Here is a 25,838-nt window from a genome sequence, read left to right on the forward strand (position 1 = left end):
TCACAGGACTTAATTTATACCCTGACCTTAACTTCACAGTTTAGAAAAAGAACAGCACTTAACAGTATTTAACCTAACTTATAACCAGCGACTCAGCAATTTAACAGAGGAATAACGTTATTTAAAATAGCTTATAAGTTGTATTAAACGTAACAACGTAGCAAAAGAACAACTCCCAGCAGCATTTAACTTAGCTTATACCTCATGACTTGACCTTACTTACAGCCAGACTGACTCAGCTATCCAAGGCACTCGAAGCCTCAGAGAGCAGCATTTCTGCCACATTTGCCAGGGCACAGGCACTCGTGTGTGCACACAGACAGAGAGAGTCAGTGCCAGGGGCCTGTGAGGAATTCCCCTGGAGGGCAGGGAAATGCTCCCTCCGGATGCTTTGGCATCTCCAGCAGGTGAAGGGCTGAGCCTGGAGGAGTGGGGGATTGGCCCAGGCTCCGTGGGTGTTCGGGGATGCCCCGAGTGCAGCAAACAGGAGAGTTCCCGGCTCGGAGAGGCCCCGCTCAGAGGGAGGTGCTGGCCCAGGAGAGCTCCAAGGGGCTCCTTGTGGAGCGCTGCTTGTAGGGCCCCAAGAGAGGGGCTTTGGGCACAGCAATGTTTCATCCTGGCCGCACTTGGCATCCACAGCTTTCTTTGGAAGGGTGAGAACAGGGATGTTGTGCCACTGAGGGCACAAAAACAGTTCCAGGGCTGCTCCTAAAGAAACCAGGAGCTCGTGGGGCAGCAGCAGTGCCTGGGAGCAGACAGTGTTTGTGCTGAGCTCCAGAGCAGCTGAGCCCAGGGGCTGTTGGCCAAGGCCGAGGCCCAACGAGCATTTCTCAGCTGGCAGGGTGGTCTGGAAAGGTGTGGGGGGGATAATTCACCCCTCAGTGTGGTCCCAGTCAATCCCAGTATTTCCGTCTCCCTGCTCCAAGAGCTGCTCCCAGCCCTGATTTGTGGGATTGGGAATGTCCTGCTCCCTTCCCGGGGCAGGGTCACACCTGAGCCAGGTGTGCAGGGCAGGACCTTGCCCTGAGCCCAAGCACTGTCCACCTGCAGGATCTGCTTCCCTTGGGCCTCTTCCTCCTGCAGACCCCAAGCCCAGCTTGGTGCTGAACAAAGGGGCCCCCTTTGAGCACCCCCTCTGCCCCCTCCCCAAATTCCCTCCTGGGGAGAGCAGGAGCTGGGGCAGGAGCCCTGAGGAGAGGGAAAAGGGGGTGACACCGGGATGGGGGTCATACATGCTCTGGAGGGACACACACGGCCCCTGGGAACACCCCCTCACCTTCTCCTGCAGCACCAGGAGGATGAACCCCAAACATGGGGCCCCCAAACCCTGGCAGCATCTTGGGAGGTGGGGTCTGGTGGCAGCTTTGTGAATCTGGGGGGTCATGACCACCCCAAAACCCCATCCCAGCCCCACAGGCACTCCCAGACCCCTCAAACCACCCTACAGTCCCAAGCAATGACAAACTCTCAACAACCCTCTGCAGCATAAATGGCCCCAAAACCCACCAAAACCTTCTTCCCATCTCTCCCAAGACTCACCCAAATTCCCTCCAAGCCACACAACCCTGCCAGAACCCCAAAACTCCTTCACTACTCCCTCAGAAGGCCCCCAAAGCCCCTCCCAGCATCACAAATGCCCCCAAGAGCCACAAAAGCCTCTCCCAGTCCCCCCAGGATCCCCTAAAACCCCTCCCAGCCCCCCATGGCACTGACCAGCAGATGTTGGTGGACAGGAGCATCCACAGCCCAGAGCAGCTTGGGCACTCCAGCAGCAATTTGGACACTTTTGGGGGGGAAACCCCAGATGAGGAGATCCAGGCCAGGGGCTAGGACAGAGGACTAGAATTGTTCTTTGGTTTGGGTGGTCCCAGAACACATAAATTCTCCTGAATATTCCCCTGAACCTCAAATTCACCCTCAAATCCCAGTAAAATGATTCAGCTTCACATCTCTGTGTAATTCCTTTATTTTTATGCCAATTTTGGGTGTTTTGATGGGATAAAGATGGAAATTATTCAGGCAGGAAATGTTCTGCAAGATCATCCCGTGTTGCTTGAAGTCACCAGAAGAAACATTTGGAAAGAGCAGATGAGAATTTTTAGGGTGCAAAGTTAAAAATCAGCTCTTCTCACTGAATTTCTGATGTCAAAAATGGCAGGGTTCCAATGGAAGTCCCTGCCCCTGTGTTCACCCAGGTGCCTATGGTGATCCAGGAGGATGTGGAGACCTCCAGCCAGGTGTCTTCCCAGTGTGGATCCCAGGGAATGTGGGTCACCAGGGCTCTGCCCAATGTGGCTCCTCCAGTGGGGGATGGAGCTGGAGCAGAGCACGAAGCTCTTCCCGCACTCGGGGCACTCACAGGGCTTCCCTTAGCGGTGCCTCCGTTGGTGTTGGGTCAAGGCTGAGCTCTGGGAGAAGCTCTTCCCACACTCGGGGCACTTGTAGGGCCTCTCCCCACTATGGATGTGTGGAGCCCAATGGGCCAACTAAGAAACAGCAAGGCACCCTTCCCTGGAGGGAATGCCCTCAGGCACTAAGCACCCTTATCATGGGCAGAAAAATTCCTCCTGACCTGCCTCCCTGCCCCAGGCAAATTGCTTGTACCCCACTGGTCCTTCCCTCTTTGCTCCACCCCTGAGCCTTCATTGGATTTGTCTGTTGCTCTATCCAGCCCCTACTTTCCCTATATAAACCCTGCTCCCTCAGACCTTCCTGAGCTGTTTTCGTCCCGGGTACCCTTTGTGGCAGAAGCTCAAGAAACTTCTCTGTGGAACAGCACACGAGGCTCCTGTCCTCTCCAGCGTCGCTCAAAGCAGATTCACAGGAGAGCTGAAATCACCTCACCTGGAAGCGTGGACGTGCCCCTGCCAGGACGTCCTTTTCAGGACGCTTCTCTGGAAGGTCGTGGAACTCCCACCAGCGCTCTGCCACGACACGGATGTGCCAGTGGGTGACAAGATGGGAGTTGTGCTTGAAGCCCTTCCTGCAGTCGGGGCAGCGGAAGGGCCTCTCCTCCGTGTGAATCCGCTGCTGCAGGAGAAGATTGGAGCTGGTGTGAAACCTCTTCCCACACTCCCCACTCTCGTAGGACCTTTCACCAGTGCGAGTCCTCTGGTGGAGGGCCAGGTGGGAGCTCTGGCTGAAGCTCTTCCCACACTCCTCACACTCGTGGGGTGTCTCCCTGGTGTGGATGCACTGGTGGATGATGAGGGTGGAGTTCTGCTTGAAGCGCTTCCCGCAGTCAGAGCAGCAGAAGAGTCTCTCATCCGTGTGAATCCGCTGGTGCAGGAGAACATTGCTGGTGGTGGTAAACTGTAGGAGTGGTGGAGGTCAGGACGGTCAGGACTGATGGAGAGATCTCTAAAGCCAAGTGTTGGAACTTGTGGTTTATTGCAAAGGGTGCGGGGAGGAAGGCCCTGCTTGGAGCTGCCAGTCACAGCTCCAACGAGGCCTGGAAAAGCAGAAGGGCAAGAGTATGAAGAGTAGAGAGAGAGGTAAGGGAGCAAGGGGTAAGAAAGCAAGGCGTAAGAGAAGAGAGCTAAGAGAGGTAAGAGGTAAAAAGAGAAAGCGAGGTTCCCATTAAAATACAATAAATCTTATTTTGTGTTGAATATTCTAATTTTCACTAACTAATGTAATACAAGATACAAATCCTATAGCATTTCCATACAGCCTGTAAGAATCATTACATTACCATACTGTGTTACACTTTAAACCCTAAAAACTACTCTTTGGACTCCTTGTGCTAAGCTAGTAGGGTCTTCTCTGACACTTGGACCTGTCTGCAAGCAGAGGGAATTGTTCAGTCAAGAGGGGATTACTTTCAGCTGGCCATACTATTGTTTTCTAGTTATTCAGGAACTAAAGTTTGGTATCTCAAAGATGGCTTTCATTTCAATCTCGCTTATAGTTACCATATTCTCAAAATCTTTTCCCAGGCAATCATATTTATAAGGCTTTCTATTTTCATCTTCTCCAACAGTAAACCTCTTCCCACACTCAAGAACACTCTTAGGGCCTCTCCCCAGTGTGGATCTTTTGATGCCGGATCAGGTTGGAGCTGACTGTGAATCTCTTCCCACACTCCATACACTCCTAGGGCCATTCTACATTGTGGATCCCTTGGTGGGAGATCAGGTGGGACATCCAGGTAAAGCTCATCCCACACTCCGAGCACTTGTGGGGCTTCTCCCCATCACCAATCTGCTCATGGACCACCAGCTCCGAGCTCTGGCTCCATCTCCGGCCGTCCCCCCGGCCCAGGCTGGGGCTTTCCTCCTCAGATCCCCGCCATCTGCGTTTGCAGCCCCTCCTCGTGCGGGATCTCCGCGGCTTTTCCTCCCCGTTGCATTCCTGTGCCGTGGAGCCGCTCCAAACGGCCTCTTCCACGAGGTTCTGCCGCGGGGATTTGTCCTCCCTGCTCTCCGTGCTCAGCTCCTTGTCTGGGGCAGGAAGGACAAGCAGAGGATGGGATTTGCCTCCGTGCCAGAGGGAAGGGGAAGGAGATGCCCCAGTGCGTCCTCAAAATAAAGAAAGGAACAGGGGGCCCCAAATATATTTCATGTGAGCTCCAAATATCCTGCTCTCATTCAAAAAAACTGCCCGGGATATTCGTGGCAAGGTCCCTCTTCCCGGGCACCTGTGCAGATCCACCCAGCCTCCCCCAGACTCCTCCTCGGTTTCCCCTCATCCTCCCATGGGGATTCCTGGGAGTCCCCCCCGTGTCCCCTCCTCCAGGATTTTGGGGACGCCCCCTCACCTGTCCGTGCCCTTCCCACGTTTCTGCCGCAGCCCCTCCATGATGTTGGGGGGCGGGGGCCGAGTGTTGGTGTCCCCCTGCCTGCAGCAGATCCAGCGGTGAGGGCAGTTCGGGGGGTCCCTCAGCATTTGTGCTCCCCTGGGATTTGGGGTGACCCCGCGCCCCCCCAGGATCTCCCTGAACACGCTGACGCTGCCCGTGCACAGTGAGAAGGTTCATTCCTGGCACGGGGTCCCCAGTTCTGGCACCGGCATCGCCCAGGTACCCCCAAACCCTCCCGGGACCCCCAACCCCCCCAGAGATCTACTGCCAAAATCAACGGGAGAGGTGTTGCCCTTTTACGGGGAGTTACAGTGGTGCCCGAACATAGCGGAGCCCCTTAAAGCGGCGATGATCGAGAGAACCCCAAAAATCCACCCTGGCGCCAAAACATCCCCTACAGGGGCTTGTAGTGGGGGGGCCCCTACAAATGTCACCTAAATCCGTCACAATCTCGCCTTAAAAGAGGCTTGAGGGGCTGGAACACCACAATCACCCTAAAATGAGGCAGAAAAAACACTCTTGGAGATATTGGAACCCCCAGAAAACCTTAAAAAGGTAAAACTCCTCTTCAAAAGGGCCTGGAGACCCTTCAACGCTCTCAGAGAGGGACAGGATCCCTTCCTCTGCTGGGGCCTCTCCGAGCCGGGAACTCTCCCGTTCGCTGCCCTCGGGGAGCCCCGAACCACGACGGGTCCTGGGCTGAGCCCCCCTCAGCCGGGGGTGTGGAGGGAACTGGAGGGGCTGGGATGGGGCTTGGGGGTGCTCGGGTGAGCTGGGGGACCCCCATTGGGAGCCCCTTTCCCGCTGTCCCACCTCCCCTCATGCCCCTCTCCCACCCCTTTCGCCATTGTCCTCCCCAAACCTCCGCTCCCCCCAGCTCGGTTTGGGGGTGACCCCACCCCTCTCCCATCGTGTCCCGGCCCGGCCCGGCTCACCCGAGAGTTCCCGGAGGGTCAGAGGAGGGGGAGGAGGGACAGGGGAGGAGGAGCTGGAGCAGGCAGAGGAGGCACCGCGAGCTTTCACCGCTCTCTGTACCCGCAGCTCCTTCGCCCCCAGAGCATCGTTCCCCGCATCCCGCAGGTGCCCGGAGAGGGGGAGCTCGCCCTGAATATCCCGGACGGTTTATTTGAAGGGTGGAAGGGATATTTGGAGGTCACCCGAAATATATTTGGGGCTCCCAGTTCCTTTCTTTTTTTCGGGGGCGGGCGGGGCGATGTTTGGATGTTGCAGGGCTGCAGAGGCGCAGATGGCCCTCGGGGGGACATCGGGGGGTCCCCGGGAGGTGTTTTTGGGGGTCCCGGTGGGTGCCGGCAGAGCCCCGGCGGGGCCCGGGGGGATGCGGGTCCCCCCGCGGTGGGGGTTGGGCTTCCCGGGCCGGGCCCCGCGAGCTGTGCCGGGGCCAGGTGGGGAGCGCGCGGGAGCGGCGGGATCGGCGGGGGGACACCGGTTTGGGGGAGCCCCGGGAGAGCCGCGGCTTCCCTGAGCGGGAGCCCAGAGACAGGAGAGCCCCAGAAGGGCAAAGCGGGGAGCCCGAGAGGGGGGGACCCCTGGGATTGCCGGGACCCCGGCGGGGGGTGCTGGGGCTGGAGGGGCGGCATGGCCGGGAAAGGGGTTCGGGGGTGCGGGAGCCGGGAGTGGCTGCTCCCAGTACCAGCCCAGTCGATCCCCCCGTGTGGTTCCAGTTTCCTCGGAAGTCCCAGTATGAGCCCAGTCGCTCCCAGTATGAGCCCAGTTGCTCTCCCGGGGAGTTCCAGTTTCTTCGGCACTCCCCGAATGAGCTCAGTCTCTCCCAGTCATTCCGTATTATGATGTAATATTCCCACAGTACGGTCCCTGTTGCTCCCAGTCCCTCCCACTTTGGTCCAGGGTGTTCCCAGTTCTGCAGTTCTCCCTAGCACAGTCCCAGTCATTCCTTGTGTGACCCCAGTATGAGTCCAGTATGATGCCAGTCTCTTCCAGCAGGGCCCCAGTCACTCACACTTCCCCCAGTTGCCTCAGCATGGTCCCAAGTTTCCCACCGGCACATTCCCAGTCGCTCCCAATTAGGTCCCAGTCACCACCCCTATGGTTTCAGACTCTCCCAGTATATCCCAGTTGCCCTGAACAATCTCATAGTCCTTCCCAGCCACTCCCAGTTACCTCAGCATGGATCACTTGCCCCCAGTTTGATCCCAGTTGCTCCCAGTGTGTGTGCAGTGTGCTTCCAGCTTGGGCCCAGTAGCTCCCAGTAACCCCCAGTCAGGGTCCAGCCACACCCACTCTAATCCCAGTATGACTGTAGACACTCCCAGTATGATCCCAGTATGATCCCCATCACTTGCAGTCTAATTCCAGTCACTCCCAGTCTGATGCCAGCGGCCCCCAGTGTGATCCCAGTTGGTCCCTGTCAATGCCAGCATGACCCCAGTAGCCTCCAGTATAATCCCTGTGCCTGTCTGTCTCTCCCAGTATATCCCAGTCACCCCCAGCATTGTGCCAGTCACTCTCACTTCTTCCCAGCTGCTTCCAGCATGTTTCCAGTTGTTCACAGCCACTCCCACTCCATCCCAGTATGATTCCAGTCACCCTTGATGTGATCCCAGTCTCACCCAGCATGTACCCAGGTGCTGTCACTCTGATCCCAGTATGATCCCAGTTGCTGCCAGAACAGTTTCAGTTGTTCCCAGTTCCTACCAGGATGATGCCTAGAATAGCCCCAGTCTCTCTCAGCATTGTTCCGCTATCTCCCAGTGTCCCCCAGTGTGGTTCCAGTCTCCCCAGTATGGCACCAGCTGTCCCCAGCTGTTCCCAGTGTGGTTCCAGTCCCCCCAGTATGGTTCCAGTCACTCCCATTATATCCCAGTTGCCCCAGTAAGGTTCCAGTTCGCTCAGAATGATTCCAGTCTTTCCCAGTTACTCACAGTTGTCTCCAGCGTGATCCCAATTTCTGTCAGTTGCCCATACTCCCAGTTGCTCCCAGTATGATCCCTGCTATGGCCTCAGTCCCCTCAGCATGATTCCAGTACCTACCAGTTGATCCTACTTGCTCCCAATGTGTCCACATTTTCCTCCCACCATGGGCCCAGTTGCTCCCAGTAAGGTTCCATTCCCACTCCCTGTAATCCCAGTGGCTCCCAGGATGATCCCAGTAGGACCCGTAGTCACTCTGTATGGTTCCAGTCTCTCCCAGTATGAACCGTTGCACCCAGTCCCCCCCAGTGTGGTTCCAGTCATGCCCAGTATGACCATAGTCACTCCAAGATCCTCCCAGTCATGCCCAGAGTGATTCCCTGTTACTCCCAGTCTGAGACCAGTGTCCCCCAGTCACTCCCACTATGGTTCCAGTTGTGGCCAGCACTTTTCCTGTCACTCCCAGTCTGCTTGCAGTATGATCCCAGTCATTCTTGGATATTCCCAGTACTATTGCAGTCACTCCCAGTATGATTCCAGCTAGTTCCAGTAGGATCCCAGTATGACTCTGGAATGGGCACAGCTGCTCCCATTATCATCCAGTGTGGTTCCAGTTGCTCCCATTTCCCCTCACTGTGGTTTCAGTCTCTCCCAGTGTATCCCAGTTGCCGCCAGCAGGTTCCCAGTCACTCCCAGTTGTCCTCAGCTGCTTCCAGACTGATCCCAGTTGCTCACAGCCTCTCCCAGTCACCCTCAGTGCAGTCCCAGTTGCTGCCAGTGTGATCCAGTATGATCCCAGTCCATCTGAGCACGGTTGCAGTTTTTCCCAGTTCAACCCAGTGTGATCCTAGTTGCTCCCAGTTGCCCCTAGCATAGTCTCAGTCACTCCATGGATGATCCCAGTCCCTCCCAGCATGGTCCCAGTCATGCCCAGTTGCTCCCAGTATAGAGTAGTATCTCCCTCTGACTCCCCAGTATCCCCCAGTGTGTTCCCAGTTCTCCCCAGCATGGTCCCAGCTGTTCCCAGTGTGGTTCCAGTCACTCCAGTAAGGTCACAGACACTCCCAGTATATCCCAGTTGCTCTCAGCATGCTCGTAGTCATTCCCAGTGGCTCCCAGTGTCCCCAGTAAGGTTCCCCCCGGCCCCAGCGGGTGGGAGCAGCCGAGAGCCCCGCGCTGCCCATCCCGATCTGTCCCGGCTCCATCCCCGCTCCTCCCGCGGGCTGCGAGGGCTTCGGGAACGGCCCCGAGGGTGTCGGTGCTCCTGGGGGAGGAGGAGGAGGGATGGAAGAGGAGGGATGAAGGAGGAGAGCGAGAAGGGATGGAAGCAGGGGAAGGAGGGAGAGTTAGGGAGGAGGAGGAGGAGGGATGGAAGAGGAAAGACAAAGGAGGATCAAGAAAAGGAGGAGGAGGAAGGAGGTCGAGCGCTCCCTGAATTCATAGGTCCCCCATCCATGGGACCATCGCCCCCACAGGTGACCGGGGAGGGGGAGCTCGGCCCAGATATCCCAGGGGGTCCCTGGGTTGGGTTTATTTTGAAGGGATGTTTGGAGAATGCAGAACTCCAAAGCTGAGCAGAAAATGCCCCTTGAGGGGACACTGGGGGGTCCCCAGGAGGTGTTTTTGGGGTGTTCTTGTGGCTGTGGCAGCAGAGCCCTGGTAGAGAGCAGGGGGATGAGGGGTCTCCCCTGCAGTGGGGGTTGTGTCTGCCCGAGTTGGGCACCGTCACCTCCAGCCCAGAGCCAGGGGCTGCGGGACCACGAGGGAGAGCCAGAGGGGGGAACCTGGGGACCCCCAGAGTGGGGAGAGTGGAGAGGGGCAATACCAGGACATCAGGGAACCCCGGGAGTCTGGAGGAGCAGAGCCCTGTGTCCCCCAGGACCCCAAAGTGGAGAGCCCAGAGAGGGGGGAGCGCCGCGATTTTGGGACCCTCAACAGCCTGGAGAGGGGCAGGGGGGAGTCCCTGGACCCCCTGCACCCCAAAGCAGAGAATAAGGGGAGAATAAGGGGAGAAGGGACCCCAAAAACCCCCAGCATCCCTAAATGGGGAAACAAAAGAGGGGGGAGCTTTTTGGATTCCTGGGACTCCCAGCAGCCCGGGGAGGGCGGGGACCGAGTAGATGGGGGACCCCCAATACAAGCGTGACCCCCAGCAGCTGGGACTGGGGGGAACCCCCAAACACCAAAGGAGAGGTACCATTCCCAGGAACTCGTGGGAGGCATTTTCAGGGCTGAATGTTGGTGTTTGGGAGGTTTTTATGGACCCCAGATGCTCGGGGACTTCTAGAGATGGAGTTGGGCAGGAGGAACCCACAACACAACACGCTCATCCCTTGTTTTTCCCCAAACCAGGATTTCCTATTCCCAACCCTTGGCTGCGATGAAGATGCCCCGGGAGCCGCAGGCAGGTGAGGAGGAAGTGAGTGCCCCTTTCCCCCTCTGTCCTGCTCCATCTCCCAGCCCAGCACGGTCCCCGGCTGCAGGACAACCCCGCTGCTGACGCCGTCCTGCCGGGGACGCGCTGGGGGGATCTCCTTCCCCTTCCCTCTGGCACGGAGGCAAATCCCATCCTCTGCTTGTCCTTCCTGCCCCAGACAAGGAGCTGAGCATGGAGAGCAGGGAGGACAAATCCCCGCGGCAGAACCTCGTGGAAGAGGCCGTTTGGAGCGGCTCCACGGCGCAGGAATGCAACGGGGAGGAAAAGCCGCGGAGATCCCGCACGAGGAGGGGCTGCAAACGCAGATGGCGGGGATCTGAGGAGGAAAGCCCCAGCCTGGGCCGGGGGAACGGCCAGAGATGGAGCCAGAGCTCGGAGCTGGTGGTCCATGAGCAGCTTCGTGATGGGGAGAAGTGCTCAGAGTGTGGGATGAGCTTCAGGTGGAGGAAAAGCCTGATCCGCCACCAGAGGATCCACACTGGGGAGAAGCCTCACAAGTGTGGAGAGTGTGGGAAGGGCTTCAGGCAGCGTTCCAGCCTGATCAGCCACCAAAGTATCCACACTGGGGAGAGGCCCTAAGAGTGTTCCAAGTGTGGGAAGAGGCTTACCACCCACTCCATTCTCCTCAGGCACTTCCAGACACATACAGAGGAAAGGCCTTTCCAGTGCTCCGAGTGCGGTAAGGGCTTCAGGGAAAACGGCTCCCTTACGAGACACCAGCGCATCCACACTGGGGAAAAGGCTCACGAATGTGAGGAGTGTGGGAAGAGCTTCAGACAGAGCTCCCATCTGATCAGCCATCAGAGGATCCACACTGGGGAGAGGCCCTACAAGTGTGAGGAGTGTGGGAAGAGCTTCACTGATCGTGCCACATTGATCCGCCACCAGAACATCCACACTGGAAAAAGGCCATACAAGTGTTTGGAGTGTGGGAAGGGCTTCAGGCAGCGTTCCAGCCTGATCAAACACCAAAATATCCACACTGGGGGGAGGCCCTACGAGTGTCCTGAGTGTTGGAAGAACTTCTCCCAGAGCTGAGCTTTGAACAGACACCAACAGAGGCAGCATTAATGCAATCCCTGCAAATCCCCCTAATGCAAGAAAAACTTCGTGCACTGATCCAATTCCATCCCCCACTGGAGGAGCCAGGCTGGGCACAGCCCTGATGACCCACGTTCCCTGGGATCCATGCTGGGAAGACACCTGGCTGTTTATCCCTTTGTTTTACCCTTCATTGTTGTCTCTTCTACATCTCTTTATGCTCCAAAAGCCAAGAGAGATCAATCTGTCACCTCTAAACTTCTCAAATCCCTCTTAAAACACCTCAATTTTAAATCAAAATGACATGATTCCACCTCCAAATGCCTTGTTCCCTCCTCAAAACAACTCAGTCCCACGCAAACCTTACTGGATTCCGCCGCCGGCAGGGTGAGAAGGGGTTGGAAGGAGATTGGGAGAAGTGGGATCCAAATTTGGAGCACTGGGATTGGGATTGTGTTGGGCTGGCTGGCTGGGATGGATATGATAGTAAATAAAAGTTTTAGAATTCCTGATTTCTGCCCCATTCACTTCCAGTCAGTTGCAGTTCTGTTTTCAGTGGCACCTTCTCAGCTGATTGTGTTTGTGTCCTCCTTTCTCTCCTGCCTCTCCCTGCCTGCTCTGTTTCTGTCTCAGGGTCTCCCTTGACCCAGGGCAGCTCCCACCAAAGACCCTTCCCTGATTTAATTCCCAGTGCAGGAGCTCCAACAGCCATGGGTGAAGTTAGGAAGGCTGGCAGTGAAATGTCCCTGTAAGATCTTGCTGCACTTGGCTTTTGGCCCCTTCTGAAGAGCTTTGCCTTCAAGGGCAGGAACATCTTTTCGTGGCTGGGAACTGGAATTCCAGACCCTGGCAGTGTGAGCCATGCAGGAGCATCCAGACTGGGATCATGGGGGCTGGGATGACACGGACTGGGATCCTCCAGATTGGGACTGCACAGATTGGGACCAGATGGATCAGGTCCAAACAGACTGGGATTGTACAGACTGGGATCACATGGGCTGGGATTGTACAGACTGGGATCACATGGGCTGGGATTGTACAGACTGGGATCACATGCACTGGGACCATATGGACCGGGATGGCTGCACCAGAACGATGGGAACCGAGGCTGTCCCGCCCCACCCAGGGGTCCCTCCCAGTCCTGCCCAGTCCCGTGTGGGGGCGCAGCCAAAACTCCCCAGGGTGAACGTGGAAGTCCCAGAGTGTAGAGGGAGCAGAAAACACAGAAGAAAGTTTCCCTGCATCCTCAGAACAAGCTCCTTGGAAAATCATAGCTTAGAGATAAGAACTGGCTTGTGAAATGACGAATACAAAAAGGAATCCAGCTTCCCTCCCTTGGAAGACCCTCTTATCTATCTTCAGTATTAGTGGTTCATTCTCTTTTAGTATCCATAGGCCAGCTTTGAATGCAAAATCCCTCAGGGATTGGTTAGAAAGTAGAATTCCCTTGGTAATTGGTGCAAATTATAAACCCCTCAAAAGTTATAAACACCCCTGTAAAACAATAACCATTGGTATATGGTAGATAGGATGCCTTCATAGAATAAACTATGGATTTGTGCCTCTCTGCATATGCTGGTCTCTCTTCCCCGCTGGTCTGAGAGCTCACTGCAAGCCACAATTCTATCTGGGCAAGGCTCGGGAATGTGCTCTGTCCTTGAGGGCTGCGAAAGCAGTCTCAGGGATTCCAAAGGAACCCCCAAAACCCAGCCAGTGACAAGTGGCGCCCAGACGGAGGTGGACTCTGCCCACACTCTGCGAACTGCATCAAAAATTGATTGTATCCATCTTCGAGTGTCACAAAAATTAGACAGTTAAGTCTCTGTTGTAAAAGATTTAACTGCACCCAATTCACTTCAACAACCCTGAGACCCCTCCCCACTCAGGACTGAAGTTGACCAGCACCTGAGGAGCAGCCTTTAACGACCCGTCAAAGTTAAGCTTTGTAAGTATAATCAGCTTTCCTTCCCCTAGGGTCTTGTTTTGGGGTTTTTTTTCTTTAGTTTTCTCTTTTTCTACTTGTTCGGCTCAGGGTCGCTATGGGAAATCCTTTTTCTAAAATTATTCTTTCCCATAGCAAAAGAGATCTTTATAATATAATAAAACAAACTTTATCCGCTGACAATTTCTCTTTTTCAAAACGCTCTTGTTCTAAAACTGTCCTGAAAAGATTTATAAAATGGATTTCTACTCACTTTTCCAACTTTAATAACCAAACTATACTTTTGGATTATTTCTGGGACACTGTTGGCACAAAAATCTATGAATGCCAAGCAAATGCTGATTTTTCTGTGACTTCTTTCATTCCTCTTTCTCAACATATCATAAGAGCAAGACGAAAACTCCAAAAAAATACTGTCCCTACCCTTTCCCCACTTTCTTCCCCCCTTATCTCCTCTCACAATACCCTAATCCCCCACGCACCCCCCCGATCCTCCAAACCCCTGTTTCCACTGCCTCAGCCCCTGCGCCCCCCGTTTCGCCCCCCCTTCCCTTACAGCGGCGCCCCCAGCCACAACCCAGAGCCCAGTCCCCATTGCTGATCCTATCGCTGCCCCCCCCACTCCCTACCCCTAAAAGTCCTGTCTCCATGGGAACCAACATTCCTATCCACACACAACGTCACACACGCGTCCACCTCTCCAACTTTTCTTCCCGCTCCGCCCCTAAACCAATATCCGCCTTCCCAAACACCACATCCATTCCCGAATCCCCCCCACCCTCCTCAACCCGCAGACCCCCCCGTTTCCATCCCCATAACACAGTTGCAATGCAGCACAGGCACCGTCCAGCTCACACAAACACCTCCCCGCAGCTGCCTCCCTGCCCCGCACAACGCGTCCCCCACAGCTCCCGGAAACCCAGACACAGCCCCTCTGCCCATCCCCGCCACACCGGCACCCTCACAAATGACACACCGCTTTCTTCACGCAAGCGCCAACTCCCCTAGCCTTGAAAATCCTCTCCCTCCCCCTTCCGTGCTTCGAAATTGTCCACCCACGCCTCATTTGCCCCCTCCGTCCCCTCCCCCATTCGGCATCCCACCTCTGCGCGGGCCCCCTGCGATTTTTCTCTCCTCAGCACCAGTCCTCCCCCCAACAACTGATAAGGTAACTATAGAAACTTCCTTTGCTACACGGTTTCCAAACCCCGCCCTTCACACAGTGAGTTTTCCACACCCCCAAGCTGTCACTCACCTGCCCACCTCTGTAGCCCAGCCTCACTCAGCTCACACAGCTCCAAACGCCGCTCCCACCTCGATTTTCCCCGCCCCAGACCCCATTCCTTTGGCAACCGCCCTTCACCCCTCTCTATCCCATCCCCATGCCATGCACAGTCTGCCTCCCTTAACTCTGGTACTCCACAAGTTACACAAACAAATCGCAACACCTCCCCACACAACTCTGCGTCTGCCCACCACGGTTCGTCCCCTAATGCTACCCCAGGATGTTTCCTCCAGCCCCCAGCCCCCGAGGTCTCCCCTGTCCCGGTTCCTGTCCCCAGAAATGTTTTACCACCGTTCCCTTTATGCTTCCTCGGTCCCCGAAGGTCCCTCTCCTCCTTCTCCTGTCCCAGTTCCGTCCATGGATCCAGTCATGCATTCAACAAACATCCCCGCTTTCCCCAAAACCCGTCTTCCCCCCGACAGCGCGGTCCCATTGCATTCCCATCCCCCGAAGCCCCTCCTGTGCCTTCCTAACCCCGACTGCGCCGCAGCCCCACACCCACACATCCCCCAGCACGTCTCCGATTTCAACTGCACCCCTTGCGCAGCCCCCCCACTGCAGCAAAGGTGCGCGCCTGGCACACCTGCGCCTGTGCCACCCTGTGACCAAGCCATGCAGTGCACCCACACACACCCTTCTACACGGTCAGACCCTTCCCCCCCCCAAGCCCCCCCCCCAACCTTCCTCTTCGCGTTCTAAAAAGCGTCGTGCCCCAAGAAGACGCCACTCTTCCTCTGAATACAGCGACAGTGACTCCACTGCCTCTGATTCAGAAGAACCAGATATTTGGGGCACAGCAAAATTGGAGGCAACCCAAAATGGAAACTGGCAATTAGCCCAAAGAATCTCTGTCTTTCCTGTGATTTATAAACGAGGCCGCAGAGGAGGATCCTCAGACAGAGCAGAATGGCAATCGATTGACATGAAACAAGTAACAGAATTGGCCAAAATTGGAAAAAAACACGGCAGATCAGCACACATTTTTAGAAATTTTTTAGAAGCCTTTTTTGCTGCTTTTGTCATGGTTCTCCATGATCTCAATAATCTAGCTACTTGCCTTCTGTCACCGGCCGAATTTATGTTATGGGAAAGGCATTGGAAAAACAATTAACAATACTATCTGATAAGTATTCAAAAGATCCTAATCGACAGAATTTCACTGTTTAACAACTTGCTGGTGAAAACCAATTTTCTAAACCCGCAGAACAAGCGAACTCTATTCCTGAAGAAACACTGCAGGACATTGCTAATGCAGCAAAAACCTCATTCCTCCTTACTCCTGACGACTCTATTCCTAGCTTGCATTTTTCCAATATCAAGCAGGGAATAGACGAGACTTTTATAAAATTTGTAGACAGGCTCAAGGATGCTCTTGAAAAACAAATTGAGAGCACAGAAGAGCAAAAGGAACTTTTGAGAAAACTTGCTTTAAGCAATGTAAATGAACAATGCAAAACCATTTTAAGAGCTTTACCTATAGACACTGACCCCACCATCGAGCAGATGGTGGAAAGCTACACACGCCCCATGTCCACTGAAAACATAGTGGCCAAAGCAGTTGCCAAGGGCATTGCTGATGGAGTCTCTGGAGCCTTTGCAGCGATGGTCTCCAAAGACAATGCTCGTTGTTTCTACTGTAGGGAACTTGGACATCTTATCAGAGACTGTCCAAACAAACCACCCACCCAAAACCCCCACAACAACTACCACCAACCCCAAAGGCAACAAAAACAGCAGCCAAAAAACTTCCAACGCAGCCCGGTTTCAGCTCTGGGCGCAGACAACAAACCAAAAGCTGCCTTCTACCCAGCCCCAATGATGACAAGCGAGCAACATCAAACCCCATCATCCTCGAAAATTCCAAACCACATCAGGCAGACCCAACATTTGGTGAGATTTCAATGGGAACCAGGCATCAACTGGTGACTGTTTTGTCTTTAAATACTACAGATGAAAAATTTTATCGTATCCCTACAGCAAAGTATGGACCACAAGATGGTCCTTGGGACATTTTAATCTTTGGTGACAGTTTTCATGGTCTGCCACAAATTTCCGTTTTACCTGAAATACAAACTATAGCACCTGGAAAATAAATCTTTGTCCAATTGTGTTGCACGGACATTCTCTTTTTTCTTCCACAGAAAACACCTATAGCACAAGCCTTCCTGCTTCCAAAAAGTCACATGGAACAGATCCCTCTCAACCCTACAATAATGTGGACACAAATCATGGGTCCAAACAAACCCATCCTCGAGTGCAGCCTTTTCTGCTACAGGGAAAAAATTCAGAAACCAGGAATGACAGACACTGGTGCTGACGTCACCGTCATTCCCACTCAGAATGGCCACCACACTGGGAACTTCAACCTGTAGGAGGCATGCTGGCTGGAATCTGGGGAGTTGCCATTTCCATGAGAAGCAGATGCAACGTCGTCATCGAAGGACCTGAAGGAAAACTGGCAACCATCCGACCATTCGTGGTAAGAGCCCCAATCACCCCATGGCGCAAAGATGCCCTGACCCAATGGGGGGCTTCTCTCCGAATTCAAAGTCGGGACTTTTGATGGGGGCCATTGAAGCGCGCACTGTCCTGCCGACTCCTTGTCTCACCTGGAAGAGTGATGAACGCCTATGGCAGGCAGCGTGGTCCCTATCAAAGGTCAAACTGCATGCATTGCAAGCCCTTGTTGAAGAACAGCTAGCAAAAGGCCATATTGTGGAATCTAATAGCCCATGGAATTCACCAGTTTTCATTCTGAAAAAGCCTGGAACAGACAGGTGGAGGCTTCTCCAAGACCTTCACAAAATCAATGACATCATTGAAGACATGGGCCCTCTCCAGCCTGGACTGCCCTCCCCATGAATGCTGCCTCAAGACTGGACACTTGCTATCATTGACATCAAAGATTGTTTTTTCAGTATCCCATTGCATCCCCAAGACGCACCACGGTTCGCCTTCTCTGTCCCCTCTCTCAACAGAGAAGCTCCTCTCAAAAGATACCACTGGCTCTTCCTTCCCCAAGGACTCAAAAACTCCCCAACGATCTGCCAATGGCACGTGGCACACATCCTTTCTCCTGTTCGAGAACAATTCCCAGAAGCAGTCATTCATCACTACATGGACGACATCCTAGTTTGTGCATCAAAAAAGACCTACTTAGAAAAAGCTGTCAAAACAACCATTAAAACCATAGAAAAAGCAGGATTTGAAATCTGTGAAGACAAAGTACAATACACCAGCCCCTGGAAATACCTAGGACTTTTAATCCGAGAAAGGACCATTGTACCCCAGCAGCTCTCCATCCGAGATAACCCAAAGACCTTAAGAGACCTACACAGCCTGTGTGGATCCATCAACAGGATCCGCCCCCTACTGGGACTCACAACAGAAGACCTCGCCCCTCTGTTCAACCTCCTTTGTGGCAACGAGGACCTGGACTCCCCACACACACTCACCCTGGAAGCCTGACAATCCATCATCAAAGTTCAGGAAGTCCTGTCTTCACGTCAAGCACACAGATTTGAGCCAAATCTGCCTTTCCAGTTTGTTATTTTAGAAAAAGCCCCTCGCTTTTATGGACTGATTTTTCAATGGGACCCTCAACTCACAGACCCCTTGTTGATCCTTGAATAGGTTTTCACAAGCAATCAGCCCACAAAGACAATTACCACGTTTCAGGAAATCATGGCACATTTGATAAACAAGGCCAGAACTCGCCTCCGCTCTCTTTCAGCATGTGAGTTCACATTCATTTACCTGCCCCTGACCATGGGAGATTTGGAAAATCTGCTCCAAACCAATGAAAACCTTCAATTTGCTCTAGATAGCTACACAGGCCAAATTTCCATTCACATACCAAAACACAAATTTTTTAATCGAAATGCAACATTCAGTCAGGTCCCAAAACTCATTCAAAGCAGAGCACCCCTCAAAAAAAAAAAAAAAAGGGGGCGGGATGTGACAAAGGAAGGAGATGAAGGAGAAAACCCTAACTCTCTCTCCCCCCCATCATAAAAATAACCGACTTTACTTATATTCTCTATCAGAAGGCCCATCCTTGTCCAAAGATGAAAATTTTCTCCATTGATGCTATCCTCACTGCTGCCTGGATCCTCTTCACCATGCGGCATGCCTTCAGCTGCATCAGTCCACAACCCAAACACAATGTCTGGGTGACTTTAGCAAAGACATTGAAACAAGATAACATGTTCCTGTCTGTGGGCAACCTTGATAACCCACTTTCCACGTTTTCTAGGAATTCCCTTTGTAGCAGACGAATGGCCTGTCCAGAGCTCAGAGCTCCTCTGCACCACTGGTAAGAGACCAAATCCGGTTGACACTTGGGACCACTGGACAAAAATACTGCCAAATGCCCCCGAGGAACCCCAAGAATTAGATTTGCTGGGGTCCTCCAAAGCAACATACTGTGTCAAATTTTATTACAAAAGTCCAAAGCAAAATTGGCCTGAATTTAGTCAAATTCAAAACACATACAGAAAAGACATATCACCCATCAACAAAGCCTACAATTATCCAGATTGGTGCAATTACACCACTCATGCTCTCTCTGAATCCTCCCTCCACCCCAAAACATTACCCCATAGAATGTTTCTTATTTGTGGTGATCGGGTTTGGGCTGGAATCCCCTCCCACCTTCAGGGGGGACCCTGCAGCCTTGGCAAGCTTTCTACCCTCATCCCCAACATTACCTTATTACATAATTGGAAAAAGGAGACTGAATCAAACCACGAAAAAAGATCTTACACTGAATTTGATGAAAGCTGTGACCCTAAATTGTACAATTGGAACAGACCCACAAGAGCTGTGGTCTCCCTGTTCTTACCATGGTGGCTGCAGCAAAAGCCCTTGGTGAAATTACTCACTTAGGGTGTTGGTTCAGTAAGCAAGCCAATGTCCCATCTGCTGCTTTGAGTGATCTTTTAAAGGATGAAGAAACCATGAGACACGCATCCCTGCAAAACCGAGCTGCAATCGACTTCCCGCTGCTCGCCCACGGACACGGCTGTGAAGACTTTGAAGGGATGTGCTTCTTCAATCTCTCCTCACGTTCAACATCCATCCAAGCAAACATCCAGAAGGTGAAGGACCTCGTGAAGGATTTGAAAGTACAAACCACCCGAGACTGGCTCAACAACCTCTTTGGACAATGGGGACTGACAGGGTGGGCCGCATCTCTGGTCAAGGGACTTTTACGGATTTTAGTCATAGTTGTCATTGTGTTACTTATGTTTGCATGCTTTGTTCAGTGTTTCAAGAAAGTTGCTGGAAGTGCCTTTTTAGTAAATACAGAGTGAGGAGTTGTGGAGGGAGCAGAAAACACAGAAGAAAGTTTCCCTGCATCCTCAGAACAAGCTCCTTGGAAAATCATAGCTTAGAGATAAGAACTGGCTTGTGAAATGACGAATACAAAAAGGAATCCAGCTTCCCTCCCTTGGAAGACCCTCTTATCTATCTTCAGTATTAGTGGTTCATTCTCTTTTAGTATCCATAGGCCAGCTTTGAATGCAAAATCCCTCAGGGATTGGTTAGAAAGTAGAATTCCCTTGGTAATTGGTGCAAATTATAAACCCCTCAAAAGTTATAAACACCCCTGTAAAACAATAACCATTGGTATATGGTAGATAGGATGCCTTCATAGAATAAACTATGGATTTGTGCCTCTCTGCATATGCTGGTCTCTCTTCCCCGCTGGTCTGAGAGCTCACTGCAAGCCACAATTCTATCTGGGCAAGGCTCGGGAATGTGCTCTGTCCTTGAGGGCTGCGAAAGCAGTCTCAGGGATCCCAAAGGGACCCTGAAACCCCACCAGTGACACAGAGATCACAAAATTCCCCCAAAAAATCCCTTCTGGGACTCTGAATTCCCCCAAAATCCCCTCCTGAGACCCCAAAATCCCCTCCAGAAATTCCAGAATTCCTACATTTGGACTCAGAATTCCCAAAAATCCCCTCCAGAGACCCAAAATTCCCAAGTTTGGACTCAAAAATCCCCAAATTTCACACATTTGGACCAAATTTCCCCCCAAAATTCCCTTTAGAGACCCCAAATTCCCAAGTTTGAACCCAAAACCCCCTCCAGAGACCCCAAAATTCCCTCATTTGGAACCAAAATTCCCAAAAATCCGCTCCAGAGACCCTAAAATCTCCTCTGGGGACCTCAAAATTCCCAAAAATCCCTTCCAGAGACCCCAAATTCTCACATTTAGACCCAAAATTTCCCTGATTTGGTCCCAAATTCCCCAAAAATCCCCTTTAGTGACCCCAAATTCCCCAAAATTCCACTTTGGGACCCCAAATACCCAAGTTTGGACCCAAAATCCCCTCCAGAGACCCCAAAATTTCCCTCATTTGGAGCCAAAATTCCCGAAAATCCCCTGCAGAGATCCCAAAATTCGCCAAAAAAATCACTTCTGGGACCCCAAATTCCCCCAAAATTTCCTCCTGAAACCCCAAAATTTACCAAAATCCCCTCCAGAAATCCCAAAATTTCCATGTTTGGACTCAAAATTCCCCCAATTTCCCACATTTGGACCAAGATTTCCCCCCAAAATTCCCTTTTGGGACTCCAAATTCCCAAGTTTGGACCCCAAATTCCCAAAAATCCCCTGTAGAAAACCCAAAATTCCCCAAAATTCCCTCATTTGGAACCAAAATTCCCAAAAATCCTCTTCAGAGACCCCAAAATCTCCTCTGGGGACCCCAAAATTCCCAAAAATCCCTTCCAGAGACCCCAAAATTCCCCAAAAATTCCTTTTGGGACCCCAAATTCCCAAGTTCGGACCCAAAATCCCCTCCAGAGATCCCAAAATTCCCAAAAATTCGCTTCTGGGACCCTGAATTCCCCCAAATCCCCTCCTGAGACCCCAAAATTCGTCCAAATCCCCTCCAGAAATCCCAAAATTCCCACATTTGGACTCAAAATTCCCAAAAACCCCCTCTAGAGACCCCAAATTCCCAAGTTTGGACCCAAAATTCCCACCCCCCCCGAGATCCCAAAATTCCCACATTTGGACCCAAAATTCCCAAAAGTCCTATCCAGAGATCCCAAAATTCCCTTCTGAAACCCCAAAATTGCTAAAAATTCCCTTTTGGGACCCCAAATTCCCAAGTTTGGACCCAAAATTCCGCCAAAATCCCCTCTAGAGATCCCAAAATTCCCAAGTTTGGACCCAAAACTCCCCCCAAATTCCCAATACAGCCCCAAAATTCCAAAGAATTTCCCCACAGAAACCCCAAATTCCCCCATTTGGACCCCAAATTAAAAAAAAAAAAAAATCCCATAAAAGACCCCAAAATTCCCTTGTGGGTCTCAAAATTCCCAAAAAATCCCCATAGAAACCCTAAACTTTCCCCATGGGGACCCCAAAAATCCCAGCAGAACCCCGAAACTTCATTTAAGGACCACAAAATTCCCTAAAAATTCCATTTCAGGACCCCAAAATTCCCACGTTTGGACCAAAATTCCCAGAAATTCCCTACAGGGACTCCAAAATTCCCCTAAAGAGACCCTCCAAGATCCCCTGTAGAGACCCCAAATCCTCTTTAGAGACCCCCAGAAACCCCTATAGAGACCCCCCAAATCCCCTATTGAGACCCCAAATCCCCTAGGAAAACCCCCAGACCCCCCAAATCCCCTATAGAGACCCTCCAAATCCCCTATGACCTCCAGACCCCCCCCCAAATCCCATAGAGAGACCCCCCAAACCCCTACAGAGCCCCTATGGCACCCCAGACCAACTTTAGGGACCCCCAGACCCCCCCAAATCCCCTATAGACCCTGCAGACGCCCCCAAATCCCCTACAGAGACCTCCAAAAGCCCCCAAATCCCCTACAGAACCTGCAGACCCCAAGACATACGCTATAGATTACCCCAAATCCCCTTTAGGGACCCTCAGACCCCTATAGAGATCCCCTCTAGCCTCCCCCAAATCGCCTTTAGGGTCTCCCAGACCACTCCAAATCCCCTATAGATCCCCTATAACCCCCCCATAAACCCCCTAAACCCCCTATAGGGACCGCTAGACCCTTAGAGACCCCCCACAGGCCCCCTATAGGTACTCCCAGACCCCTACAGATCCCCTACAGACCCCCCATTCCGCCTTTAGGGACCCTCAAACCCTTCTGGAGGTCCCCTACAGACGCCCCCAAATCCCCTTTAGGGACTCCCAGACCACCCCAAATCCCCTATAGACCTTCTATAACCCCCCTCAACCTCCTATAGGGACCCTCAGACCCCCAAACCCCCCCAGACCCCTCTAGACCCCCTAAACATCCCAGATCGCCTCCTCAAACTCCCAAAAGGCACCCGCAGACACCCTGCAGACGCCCCAAATCCCCTACAGAGACCCCCCAGACCCCACCAGGCCCGAAAAGCCCCCACAAATCCCCTATAGATCCCCTATAGATCCTCCCCCAGCCCCACCGTAGCTCTCGGACATGCTAAAGCCAGGCCGGGAAGACCGGGAACAAAGATGGCGGCGCCCGCTGAAGCAACTTCCGGGTGTTCTGAACATGCGTGAGAGGAACGTGCCAGGAGATGGGCGGAGCTTGGATGGGAAAAAAGACGCAGAGCCAATGATGGGTGGGGATGAACGAAATAGAGCGTGGTCTGAGAAAGGGCGGAAACCGTGAGGGGAAAGGGGTGGGGCCAAAGGGCCGTGCGCTCCTAAAGGGCTCTGCTTTGGCCTAAAATCACCAAAAAAGGGCCTCAAATGCCTCCTAAATCCACCAGGTTAGGCCCAAAATCACCAAAAATGGCCTCAAATGCAGGCTAAATCCACGAGTTTTGGCCTAAAACCAGTAAAAAGGGGCTCAAAAGCAGCCTAAATCCAACAGGCTTGGTCTAAAATCCTCCAAAAAGCCTCAAATGCACCTAAATCCACCAAGTTAGGTCTAAAATCAGCCAAATGGGACTCAAATGCTGCCTAAATCCGGGTTTCTCCTAAAACCATCCAAAAGGGGCATGACATTCAGCCTAAATCCAGCTGGCACCGGCCCTGGGACTGCTCAGAGACCAGGACCAGGAGCATTCCAGGATGGAGACCAACAACAGCAGCAGCACAGGGACCGAAACGACTCCGAGACCGAGACTGAGACTGGCACTGGGACTGAAACTGGCACTGGCACCGAGACTGGCACCACCACAGGACCGAGAATGAGACCAAGACCAGCACCTCTCTGGGATCGAGATTCAGACCGGGACCAGAATCAGCACCAGGAGCACTCCAGGACTGCTCCAAGACTGAGACCCAGACCAGCACCGGGACAGAGACCGACACCGGCAGCGCTCCGGGATCTCCGCGTTCACTCTGGGGAGTTTTGGCTGCGCCCCCGCACGGGACAGGGCAGGACTGGGAGGGACCCCTGGGTGGGGCGGGACAGCCTCGGTTCCCATCGTTCTGGTGCAGCCATCCCGGTCCATATGGTCCCAGTCCAAGTGATCCCAGTCTGTACAATCCCAGTCCATGTGATCCCAGTCTGTACAATCCCAGTATGGATGGCTGTTGGGAAGGATGAATTAGGGAAACCTTATAAATACAAGTGTCTAGCAAAAGACTTTGAAAATATAGAAAATATAAGCGAAATAGAAATGAGAGCAATTTTCGACTGTGTGGCTGAAAACAACTGAAAGCCTGAAGGAACCTTTGTTTAGATAATGTTAGATGCTGCGAATACCAAGAAGCAAACAGACATCCTCCCTAGACATGGCAGGAAGGGTCCCAGATAAAATTTAGAGAGAAGAAAAGGAGTAAAACATGGTAATACAGTGGTTCCTATAGGTTGCATGCAAATGTTAGAGAATTTATATCTTGTATAAGATTGGATAGTGAAAATTAGAATATTCAACATAGAAGAAGATTTATTGTATTGTAAAAGAGAAAATCGCCCCTTCTTCACTCTTCACTTTTACCCTCTTCGCACTTACTATTGCTCTATCCTTCTTTCTCCGTCCTGCTCTGAGCAGTGGCTGCAGTTCCTAGCAGGGCCTTATATATACCCACACCCTACAAAATAAACTGCAAACATCAAGACCAGAATACAGAGAGTACCTGAGTTTGTCCCGACCGACCCCAAGCACCAATTCCTACAGATGGCCCTGATCCATCTGGTCCCAGTCTGTGCAGTCCCAGTCTGGAGGATCCCAGTCCATGTGATCCCAGCCCCCATGATCCCAGTCTGGATGGTCCTGCATGGCTCACACTGCCAGGGTCTGGAATTCCAGTTCTCAGCAATTTGAGAGGTTCTTAGGTGACAGATACACAGGGCCATCCAGACTGGGACTGCACAGACTGGGACCAGATGGATCAGGTCCAAACAGACTGGGATTGTACAGACTGGGATCACATGCACTGGGATTGTACAACTGGGATCACATGGACTGGGATTGTACAGACTGGGATCACATGCACTGGGACCATATGGACCGGGATGGCTGCACCAGAACGATGGGAACCGAGGCTGTCCCGCCCCACCCAGGGGTCCCTCCCAGTCCTGCCCTGTCCCGTGCGGGGGCGCAGCCAAAACTCCCCGGAGTGAACACGGAGATCCCGGAGCGCTGCCGGTGTCGGTCTCTGTCCCGGTGCTGGTCTGGGTCTCAGTCTTGGAGCAGTCCTGGAGTGTTCCTGGTGCTGATTTTGGTCCTGGTCTCAATCTCGACCCTGGATCTCTCCCGGTGCTGGTCCCAGTGTCGGAGTTGGTCTCAGGCTTGGTCCCAGTGCCAGTTCTGGTGCTGCTCTCAGTCTTGATCGTGGTCCCAGAGAAGTTGGGCCTGTTTGGATGATTTTAGGCCAAACTGGGCAGTTTTAGTCCCAATTTTAGTTCCCTTTGGATGATTTTAGGCCCATACGGGAGGACCTTAACAGAGCACTGGTGATTTTGGCCTCTTTTTCTTTGATGATTTTTGGCCCATTTGGTTGGATTTTCAGCCTCTTTGGGTAATTGTAGGTGGAACCAAGCCCTTTTATGGTGATTTTAGGTCTCGTTGGATTGATTTCAGGACAGTTTGAGTGTGTTTAGGTCCCTTTGGGTGATTTGAGTCGAAACCAAGCACATTCAGAATGAATTATATACCCATTTGGGGGATTGAAGAATGATTTTGGGCAATTTTATGAGGGTTTTAAAACACTTTCAGCAATTTTACAGACTTTAGTTGGATTATAACCCCATTTTGATGATTTCAGGCTGAACCCTGTGGGTAGAGGATAGATTGTAAGGATTTTCGGTGATTTTAGGCCCAACCTGAAGGAATTAGGCTGGATATGAGACCGTATTTTGGTGATTATAGACCAATCTTGGTAGATTTAGGCTGCATTTGAGACTTTTTTTGGTGATGTTAGGCCGAACCAAAGCCTTTTAAAACCGCGCAGCCCTTTGGCCCCGCCCCATTCCCCTCACAGTTCCCGCCCTTTCTTTGACCACGCCC

At 52.6% G+C, this 25,838-nt stretch overlaps 2 protein-coding genes and 1 pseudogene across 14 annotated transcripts; 2 read left to right on the forward strand and 1 right to left on the reverse strand.

Annotated features, from left to right (window-relative positions):
* Window positions 1-1,950: 1,950 nt before the first annotated feature.
* LOC148221022 (uncharacterized) lies at window positions 1,951-17,012 on the reverse strand. Of its 12 annotated transcripts, none has more exons than XR_015808673.1 (2): window positions 15,076-17,012; window positions 1,951-3,312 (listed from the first exon to the last, which is right to left on the reverse strand). XR_015808673.1 is itself a non-coding variant. In XM_088179984.1 (2 exons), the coding sequence occupies exons 1-2, from the start codon at window positions 14,768-14,770 to the stop codon at window positions 2,836-2,838; spliced, it is 564 nt and encodes a 187-aa protein (XP_088036110.1). In that variant the 5' UTR covers window positions 14,771-14,868; the 3' UTR covers window positions 1,951-2,835. The 12 variants fall into 12 exon arrangements, 2 of the variants coding, with proteins under 2 accessions (XP_088036110.1, XP_088036109.1); XR_015808670.1 differs by lacking the exon at window positions 15,076-17,012 and adding an exon at window positions 14,684-14,983 and having other exon boundaries at window positions 1,951-3,538; XR_015808672.1 differs by lacking the exon at window positions 15,076-17,012 and adding an exon at window positions 14,366-14,677.
* On the forward strand, window positions 5,754-11,680 carry LOC148221023 (uncharacterized; annotated as a pseudogene). Its single transcript, XR_015808663.1, has 3 exons — window positions 5,754-5,881; window positions 10,043-10,098; window positions 10,285-11,680. The product of XR_015808663.1 is annotated as an uncharacterized LOC148221023 (transcript).
* An 85-nt stretch (window positions 17,013-17,097) lies between the features above and the next one.
* On the forward strand, window positions 17,098-20,138 carry LOC148221024 (uncharacterized). The gene is given in 3 exon segments (XM_088179980.1): window positions 17,098-18,641; window positions 18,643-19,241; window positions 19,244-20,138. Coding segments are annotated over 3 exon segments (1,245 nt in total). The 5' UTR covers window positions 17,098-18,462; the 3' UTR covers window positions 19,711-20,138.
* Window positions 20,139-25,838: the final 5,700 nt, after the last annotated feature.

This window comes from Sturnus vulgaris, chromosome 28, assembly GCF_052056855.1.
Source record: "Sturnus vulgaris isolate bStuVul1 chromosome 28, bStuVul1.hap1, whole genome shotgun sequence".
Taxonomy (NCBI): domain Eukaryota; kingdom Metazoa; phylum Chordata; class Aves; order Passeriformes; family Sturnidae; genus Sturnus; species Sturnus vulgaris.

What these genes read in the sequence shown, in the direction of transcription:
- LOC148221022 (XM_088179983.1), bottom strand. Translation starts at nt 4,978, where the DNA reads ATGAACCTTCTCACTGTGCACGGGCAGCGTCAGCGTGTTCAGGGAGAT. An exon ending in CGTGGGAAGGGCACGGACAG is followed by an intron (nt 3,313 to 4,759) that starts GTGAGGGGGCGT and finishes CCACTCCTACAG; the next exon opens with TTTACCACCACCAGCAATGT.